Source organism: Brachypodium distachyon, chromosome 4 (assembly GCF_000005505.3).
Source record: "Brachypodium distachyon strain Bd21 chromosome 4, Brachypodium_distachyon_v3.0, whole genome shotgun sequence".
Classification (NCBI taxonomy): Eukaryota; Viridiplantae; Streptophyta; class Magnoliopsida; order Poales; family Poaceae; genus Brachypodium; species Brachypodium distachyon.
This window is the reverse complement of record NC_016134.3, coordinates 45,537,114-45,546,981: the sequence shown is the minus strand read 5'-3', so window position 1 is coordinate 45,546,981 and position 9,868 is coordinate 45,537,114. Positions and strand designations below refer to the sequence as shown.

The 9,868-nt window shown below is 42.7% G+C and overlaps 1 protein-coding gene across 2 annotated transcripts; it reads right to left on the bottom strand.

Annotated features, from left to right (window-relative positions):
* Nucleotides 1-2,530: 2,530 nt before the first annotated feature.
* On the bottom strand, nt 2,531-7,950 carry LOC100824857 (CBS domain-containing protein CBSCBSPB3). 2 transcript variants are annotated; one of them, XM_003578791.4, is made up of 14 exons: nt 7,659-7,950; nt 7,387-7,546; nt 6,612-6,744; nt 5,317-5,487; nt 5,006-5,084; nt 4,801-4,914; nt 4,647-4,713; nt 4,448-4,553; nt 4,306-4,364; nt 4,111-4,220; nt 3,905-4,032; nt 3,750-3,832; nt 3,257-3,346; nt 2,531-3,155 (listed from the first exon to the last, which is right to left on the bottom strand). In XM_003578791.4, the coding sequence occupies exons 1-14, from the start codon at nt 7,808-7,810 to the stop codon at nt 2,976-2,978; spliced, it is 1,632 nt and encodes a 543-aa protein (XP_003578839.1). In that variant the 5' UTR covers nt 7,811-7,950; the 3' UTR covers nt 2,531-2,975. The 2 variants fall into 2 exon arrangements, with proteins under 2 accessions (XP_003578839.1, XP_014757302.1); XM_014901816.2 differs by having other exon boundaries at nt 7,387-7,543; nt 7,659-7,948.
* Between the last annotated feature and the right edge of the window lie 1,918 nt (nt 7,951-9,868).

Here is a 9,868-nt window from a genome sequence, read left to right as displayed (position 1 = left end):
GAGAGGAGCTGTGGCCACCTCAGAGCATCAGGTTCAGTTCAGGCAGGCAGGCCATGGGCGGGGCTGCCGCAAACAGCTTGGCCACCATCCCCACCAGCACGAGCTGCAGCCTTTTCGCCATGTGAGCCGGGGGAGTACTACTACTCTCCGGTGAATGGTCCTATGCCAGTCTACGAGGAGTGCTCCTGTACTTTCCAGTTCCCAAGTGAACTGGAGTAGCTGGAGGAGCGGACCCCGAAGCGCCTCGGAGGAAGAAAGAAGTAAATGCTTTGCAGCAGCAAGCATCCAAGGCAGCTATTTTCCGTTCCGCGAGTAGTAAATACGGAGAGCAGAAAAGGATCCGAGGCTCGCTCACCCGCATCAATGGCGCCCCGGCCGGCCGCGTCCCTCCTCCGTTCCGCCGCTGCAGGCAGCTTTGGAATCGCTGTGCTGGAACCTCGGAGCCGCAATGGCAGTAGGCTAGCTTTAGCTCCCGTTGATGCAACCACCGAAGATGGGCAGTAGAGGTAGAAGAAGGAGTCGTGGTGGTGGTGGTTGCTACTGGATGGAGTAGTGAGTTTCTTGGCGTTGGGGATTCTCCACGGATCGCGAGATTGCAGCAACGGGGGAGGATTGGATATTTGGATTAGCTAGAGCTTAGCGCTTAGGGTTCTTAGTTTAAGCTTAGCGTGAGTGAGTGAGTGATTCGATTTTGGATTTTCTGGCGGGGCGGTGTGGGTTTTGTCGTGCGCCTGAAGAGACGCGGTGCGGTCGCTTGTTGTCTGCTTCCCGTGTTCCCCCTGCGCGCCTTTCCCGAGGAGCACCGCCAGCCTCGATTTGCGTGCCCGGCGGTGGGGCCCGGCGGCAGGGGCGGTGTCCGTTGCCGACGCCGACAGGCAGCCTCGGTTTTGAAATAAAACTTTCATTTGCTCAAACCTTTTTGCTAGAATTTCTTCGTTTTCGAATGGTATGTCAGACAAACACCGACTCCGATCCTAATATCTAGACGTCTTTTAATAGTAGATACATCCATATTTAGACAAATTTGAGACAAGAATTTAAGATAGGAGGGAATACTAAATTCTGCGGGTTTGTCAATAGTGTAGAATTCAATAGAACATGACACTCTCTAATCCCCTGTTTTAGAATTTCTATGAATCAGAAGGCTAAGGACTCAAGGTTTGCTTCTACTATATGTTTTTTTAATTCAGCTTCGACATTCAAATTAATTTTTATTGACTCTAGTTCAAACCCCCCACGTTTTAAGGGAAATGGAAACAAAATCAAAAGCAGCTTGCTTGACTCTTATTGCATGAGTGGAACAATATCAAGAAGGTTCCAAAGAACAAAAAGGAATCTGTATGTGTAGCAGACTGTAGAGGTAGGACATACGCCTTTTAAGCTCACTCAATTATGCTCCTGTTTTGGGGAGGGTCCTAATCCTAGCTTAACCACCGGATATGGCACATCACCATCTAGCTAACCTCCGTAGCAGTCGCATTATTCTGCTAATTAGCCAATCTAACAACTCACATGTTGCTGGTACAAAATCGAATCTTTGTGCCCTCCATAATGTCCCCTATATTCTGTCATTCAGTCTCCGCTGCTTACTTCCGCGTGTCCAGGTTATTACGATGCAGATTAATCAAATAAGAAAAATAACTGACACAAGTACATAAAGAAATACAACTAATATCCAGCTTAAGAATGTTTTCTTGGGAAAAATAAGAAGCTTAAGAATGTCTAGGCCTGCCAAAACTTTATAGCTAAAAACGGTTAAATTTTGTCCAATAAAAATGGAGCAACCAATATGAGCCATGACAAATTGACAATACTAACAAATATATGGCAATGGACCAAACACTGTCATAACTCATAACCGATGAAATATCAAGCCTGCCGAACACCACCTAAGTATAACTAAATTTAGCAGCATTTTGGTGCCCATCTGTCCAATTGCAAATGTACAATTAACAAGTTTGTATGTATGAAAAGAGAAACAAGCGTCACTGGAACAGAAGAGCAGACACAAACAGAAAGACAGTTGTAAAGTTCTATCTGATGAAATGTTGGAAATAATTGCCTAATCCAAACACTGGCTTTCAAGCTACAGCAGAAGAAAATGTGATGGTTGGAAGAAGAAGCACGAGATGGATCGATTCCACTCAAAGCCACCCAAAGGATGGTTAAGAAACTATACCAACTACCTCAACAGAAAGGCTAACCAACGGGAAGGAGTAACATGCAGCAACCATAACTTGAACCACACACCAACCCAATCTCTTTTCACTAATCATGGCTTCATTACCAATCCATCACACAACTCTACTTTACTCTACTGGGGACAGAGATGAGATCCTGTGAAGGTCCATGATCAGATGAAAATGGGCATTGTTACAAAAAATAAAGTGCTCATTTACCTTTAAACTACACATGTTTGACATTATTTGTCAATGGGTAGTATGTTTGACATCGTACATAAGCTAATTTTTTACATTTGATTCTTGCGGGTGGCTAGCAAAGGTTTTGAGCTTGCTTAACAGATAGTACAAACAATAATCTAACACAGATCATCTTAGCTTATGAGAATAAAGAGACAGGATAGTGTTGTGCTCCTCAGTGCAGTAACTGGAAGCCAGAGAGAATAATCCACTTACTGTTATGCTCTCAGATGAATTTACACGCTCTGTTTATCTACAACCAAGTGCAAAAGTATGAACTAGGATATCCGCTAATGTTTATGTGCTCCACCATTGCCATGAAATCGCTGATATTCATGCAAAATGTGGAGGAACAAAGATAGGCAGCTCCTTCTGCCCAATGTTAGAACTTCAGCTACCCAAGAAACTTGAGGTGTAACCTTGATTGTCCCCCATTCTTTAAATTCTTAGTATGATGCGACGCTACTAGGATAACATAAAGTTCTAAAGTGGATGGATGTACACTGTTGGAACTTGGAAATGCAGGTTTGTGAAATAATTTGATTCATGTGCTAATCACACCCTGGATCGTTTCAAGTACACCATGACTGCCGCACCACTGAGAGCAACTGCACCAGCCATGAGCCCAACTTTAGCAGGAGACAACCCTCCTCTGCGGGGAGGTGCTAGCTCCTGTAATGGTTTTACCGTCTCTATGTTTGAAGTTGACTCGTCGTCAATATGCAGCTTCAAAACCTGACGATGGAATTTCCACCTCGATGAGTTGGAGAAAGCAAACAGGAAATAGTTGAGGAGCCCTGCGACTTGCAGTATCTACTTTCAAGAATATAGAATACCTTCAACCCTGATGATTTTGCATGGAGCACTGCACCAGAAAGATCAGTATCTGTTGTCAGTAGCACTCTGTCGCCCTCATCATCTTCATACTACATTCAATAGCAGTATTAGAATCAAGTTGGGTAGTACAGGCAAATATTTGCTATGCTATAGGAGTTAGAATTTCTGGAACATGCACCCAAGTGATTTTCGTTTTGCGTCAGAAGAAGGCACCAAAATCGACCCACAAAAATGTACATGAGAACCCAATCAATATCTGGCAGTGCAATGAGGAACAGATAATGGTGCCAAGACAAGATAGCAGGATATAAGATATCATATATGTATGTAAGAACTTATTTCCTCTTGAAGTACATAAAGGTAGCGAACATTTCATCACCGTCAAAACCAGGGAAAGCTTTACCCTCACTACAGACTCACACACCTAATCTCTGTTTTCTACATGCTTATTGAAACATTTGAATGCTTTCATGCCAAATTACTCAAGCATACCAAGAGTTGGATGCTGTCCTTTTCATCAACAATACTCAATCTTTGCCGTACAGAAGACATGAGCTCATCTAAGCTCTCCAAGCCTGCAGCAACAGCATACAAGTTAAGAACCATTTATATTTTGAGCCTATTTGTGCCATCAAGTGAGCAATTACCACAAGTGAATCTATGCACACGCCCCTTTCGGTCTTGAAGCTTAAAGGCAAATGAATTGCCAATGATAGGGGGATATATACTACTCTTTCCATCCCCAGCCTCTGACGCCATAAGTAAGGATGCTTCGCTGAACAAGGTATGGGAGCACTGTATTAGGGAAAACCAAATAAAAATACAAAAATCCACAAATGAACCATGAACGAACCTACGGCTATCAAACTCGTCATCGGGAGGCTCCAAAGCAAGCGCAGAGTCCCAGAACCTCTGCATTACTGAGTTTGCCACGTCATTAGCAGCCCCGTTGCCTCCTTCAACCTACATAGACAGAATTATATTGACAAAATTAGGATAGGAATATCTGGCAGAGCTACAGAAAGGGCTGGAAGGAGTTAGGGATCACCAATTGAATGGCTGCATGGGTAAGTTGGAGGACATCCAGGCAAGCAGCAATCTGCCCCTCTGTTAAGCATTGAGTACATGTACCAGATGAATTATCACAAACTCAAGAACTATTCACGGGCTGAGACAGGAATCAGGCATACCTCTGTCAAGAACTGGAATGTGCAAGAATTTGCCATCATGCATTATATGTAGGGCATCAAGAATGGTTGTGTCTAACGTAGCACAATCTGGGTTTGCAGTCATCACCTTTAAAAAGTCACAACTTACAGTGAGTTATAAACAATTGTACAAAATTGAGATGCCATTTGAAGAAAAACAAATGTACTCTGCTGGGGAAACCTTTTCCACTAGGGTCAATTCAGGAGAAAGATTCTGTGACACAACACGCATAAGAACATCTTTTGAGCTGCAATTGAGAATCACATATCTATGAATAACCAGAAAGAAAAATTATATAAAAATATGGTAGTGTGATGCACTACAGAATGCTTACGTAAAGATCCCCTGCACCGTGTTCCCTGTAGTGACAACCACTGAATTAACTCGAAACTCACGCATTTGCTGTGTTGCCACATACACTGGATCTGAAGGGGAAACAATTGCTACCCTGAAAATTGACAGTACAGTAACTCTTACTATCTAAACATCTTGCTTGCAGTTGAAACAAAATTGTTAGAACAAAGAAGAGACTAATGTACTTTGTGCCCTCCGTGACAATGGTTGACAGAGAAGGTTTGAACATCCGCTCTCTTAGAGTTTCTATGAAGGCATAAGGAGCTGTATGCAAAAACAAAATAGAGTTTCTATGAAGACAAGACTACACCAAAATATAGTTACTTAAGGATATACTTAATAAGTTGGTATAGTAAGAATCATAATTTTATTTAGCTTCAGAAAGATAAACATATCATGCTTATTACTCACAAAATATACCATCCATTTACGTATCAGGGTGCTACTTCAGGAGTCAAAGGGAGTGAATTGAACGATAATATGTGCATCGTAATACCTGTAAAATTGCCTCCCAATTGACGCTCAACCCCCTCTACAGCAGCTGCTATTGCACTCCCTTGTTCAGCTGCCTTTTCCAATCTTGCTATAGCATCATAAAGGCATTTTGCAATGTCCAGCATAGCCATTACCTCACCATTTTCCACAACTGGAAGGTGTCTAAATTTACCTAAAATATGAAAGAATATAATTAGTGAAGAAAGGATCAATCCAAACAAGACCTCGGCATGGACATGAGAACGACAAGCCACCATATATAGCATAGTACAGAAGTCATGATGACAGAAAGTCAGAAACTCAGCAACATGCCGATAAATCCTAGATGTCTGACCAAAAAAATCCAGGGATGTTCTTTTTTTAGTGATTGAGATGATATGCCAATACAGCCAACGATGGCTAAAATTCACCTAAACTCGTGTTTTCATTACATTTGTGAAAAGGGACAATTTGAGTTAGACTGACAGTGATTCATCAATGATCTTACGGAAGATATCAAACATCATATTTCAAGTAAAGTTGGATTTTAAAAAGGACAATCCAAACATATTTCTTCAGAAATACAAAAAAATCATGAGTACAGAAGAACTTTAGGATGTAAGCAGTTAAGCATACGCATGCAAAGGATAGGTGGTTTTATTCAATGATCCACTAAGTACTCTCTGCTATCAGTTGTTGCAATTAACTACCCCCTTTGCATCAAGGTTCCAGTAAAATAGATAGATTTCACACATGTCAGTTTTAACAATTAGGTGCTCCCAAATCCCAATTGGTTCAATGAGTTCGATTGAGTTAATTATAATTGAGTGTGATATTAATAAAATGGTTATGATGGTGAAAATCACTCTAAGTGTGTTTGGTATTGCAGTAGGTTCTCATAATCCCGTTTTCTCCACCTGCTTTTGTCTAACCAACTTTTTCCTAATTTTGTGCGTATATTTTCACAGCGAATTATAAAATAAGTTCAGAAAAACGCAAACTGAGCCTAAATGACACTACTGCCCCTGTTTTCTGTTTGCATCTTTCGATGAAGACGACATCCCTGGCAGATACTCTTTGTATTTTCTTTTCCTGTACAAAGCAGGACTATTCTGCCCTTTGAGAAAAGAAAAAAAGCAGGACCATTCTGGTGTGTTTGGTCTGAACTCTAAGTGATACAAATATCTATATCTAATTATCTACAATATCAAATATGTATATATATAATGATAGATTTAATAAAAACTAATTTAGAGTTGTAGATGATAGCAGATTTTTCTATAAAAAGGAACGGAAGGAGTAGATAAGTAGATATACCTTGAACCATCTTCTGCAATGCCTCAATTGCAAGTGAGTCAGACGTGACATAAGTAGGATTCCGTGTCATGATCTTGGACATGATGGTTTGTTCCACTCGCAGCCCCTCTGCAATCACTCTTGTGGATATATCCTACACCACAATTTGCATCCAAAGAAAAAGTGCCTTCAGCTCGAACGCAGTAAGAGTAGACCATGAGCCACTTGGCATAATACTACTACTATTTTTAGTACTGTATTTACAATTTGCTAGGTTGTGCCACATTTTAGTTAAAAGTACAGTACAGTGCACAATTAGCCAACAGAAGTCAAACGCAACCATACTTGGGCTGCCTTAACTAATTTGCTCCTTCTTAAATGCACAGTAACATCACCTTGCACTTTCTAGTATCATAACAGAAGGAAAAGAAAAGGCATCCGATTTTTTTCAGCATAAATTTGCACTTTCCCCCAATCCAATCAAACACCTAATCAAGCAACATACTGTACAAACCCAATGGTCACAAAAATTGGCTTCCAGTAGGGGAAATCACCAAGGACCTACAGATAGCAAAGCGCAGAGAGCTTTCGTTTTAAACAGAAAAGGCCACTTGCTAAGGTCCAAACCAAAGAATCCAACCCATACATCAATCTTTTCAAAAGAAAAGTGAGAAAGAAGTGATTCCTATCTTGATTCGTCGAAACATTACATGAAAATCTATACATTTCCATAGCTACGACCACTATAAAAGTACACAACACATTCCAAACACAAGGAGTAAGAAAAAGATTTCACCTTGTCGGTGACTATGCCAGATAGGAGGCCTTGGGCGTCGGTGAGCAGCACGGCGTCGACCCGCCTCGTGGCCATCCGCCGGGACGCGTCGTACACCGTCGTGCCCTCCGGTATCGTCAGCGCCTTGGACAGCCTCAGCTTCTTCACCGTCCTCTCCCTCCTTACCCAAAATCCCACCCAAACCCAGTCAGAATACAATCTTCAGTAATCCCAGAACGAACCCAAGTGAACTAACGGAAGGAAAAAAAACAAAGCATCGAGACTCTTATTACGGGAGGTGTTTCGGGGATGCGAGCTTGGGGGAGGTCTTCCCATTTCCGTTGGCGGCGATGGTGGAGGGGTCGTCGGACTTGCGGGAGAGAGAAGGCTGCAGGCGGCTGCGCGTGCGCCTGGGCGGTGGCGCCGCAGCGGCGGCGGAGCTCATGTAGGCAGTCGTGGCGAGAGCCCGGCAGGGTTGGGTCGTTGGGACGGCGGCGGCGGCGGCGGTCGGCGAGGTGGGAGCAAGGAGCAGATTGAATGGCGTTTCTGCTTCGCTCCTCAGCTTCCCTTCGATAGCGTGTGGGCAGTTTTCCGTTTCGGTCCTTCTGTTCTCAAATTGTTAGGTCTACTCGTGGTGATGACATTATTTTTTTGAACTCGCAGAAGGTTTCATTTTGCAAAGTCAGAAGATAATATTGTAGGAGATCCACAACATTTCTGGATCAAGCTGATTCATACAAAAAGAGTCTTGCAACAAAAAATCCGGCTTTTGCAGCGCAAATGCGTCTAGATTTTATTTTAGAACTATGCATAGATATACATTTGAGACTTCAGTAATATAAAGGCTATGTGCATGTAAAAAAATTGATCTGTTTAGAGTTCTCACAAACTTCCAAATTAGAAATAAAGGAATTACACCAAATTCTTATTTTTATATGGAATTCATACCAAATTTACTACTCTCTCCGTTTCATAATTCTTGTCGAAATATTACATGTATTTAGACGCTTTTTAAGAATAGATACATCCATTTTTGGACAAATTTGAGACAAGAATTATGGAACGGAGGGAGTATTATTTTTTCATGTTGGTAGAAAGAAAAACTTGCCAGAAATTTTACTCAAGACTAATTCTTTTTTGGATTAGAGTGAGTTCCGGTAATGTGTTTACATATTTAATCATTGCTTTCTCATCTGAAATTGAATATAGCCGGGTAAATTTAGTGCTTGAAATTCCCACTGCACCACATTGGGTTTGGTAGTTCGATCATGAAAGTGATGCATGACATATCTATACGAATTTTATTTGTAAAAACTAGAAACCCCTTGACCCTGATTTTTTTTTGTAACAATTGACTCCGAAACTAAGGTCATAGAAAACATACATTGTGCGCACATATACTCCTTTGAAATCCCACAAAATTTAGGGCAAGATCCAAGTAAATACACAGTACGGTTTACGTGCGTGGCAAATGCAGGGACCGGATCCAAACACATGTCCGTAACACCAAACACGTCGCAGATAATAAATGTGTGTACCTGCCCTCTAACACCTCCTAATTAAACGCGTGAACCAAGCAGAAACACCATCACCCGTGGTCTCCCCAATTTCGAATTCACGCCCCCGCGAGCCGCGAGCGGGACGAGCAAGCCACGAGCCCCGCCAACTCTGTAGATATTCCAGATAGGCCCTCCGCTATCCGCTGAGCTCTAGCCTGTAGCCTGGGGAACAGGCGGATGGACGGACGGTAGAGTGCGTGGGGAGCAGACTGGCCGCACGATGAGTGTCACTGTCGGTTCGGTGGTTAATAAGTTTTGGTGTCACGCTGTCATGTCAGCCAGCCGCGCGCGTGGATGAGACAAATCGTGATCTCCAAGACTACTACGCGAGACAGAGCGTGCAGCTAGCTGGAAACACACGAGGCTTATCTGACCAGTCTACTCCACGATTTGATCTGAGGCCACAGCTTTGCCACAAATATTTGATTCAGGTTATTACGCGATAGTAATATACGGCTGGTGGCTGCAAATATTGAAGATTTTGGGTAGGAAAGCTACATGGATCTCAAAATCACAGCGAATTACGGAACCACGATCCAGAGTATAGTTGAGCAGGCCGCGTGGAGACTAGAGAGAAAAAAAAAACAGAATAGGAGAGCAAGAAGCGAGGGAATGGATTTTCTAAACGAGCTCGTGCAATCCTGTTCCATCGTTTGACAGCGTACTGTCTCGCAAGAAAATAATAATTAAAAAAGCATACTGGGCTTGTGGCAAGGAACAGACGTTCTCGTGCTGCCGGGCTGGGTTGCTGGAGCAATCACCTCCTAGACCAAACATGGCCCGGAACCCCGGAGCCCATGGGCACACCATGAGAGAGAGAGGGGTGAAAGTCAAACGGACTAATTAAACAATTCTGTCCTCGGGCAGAGGGGGAAGATCATCCACTAATCAAGCAATTTACGCGCGGTCGCTTGTTGGCCAAAAATCCATTTCGCCCCATCGCG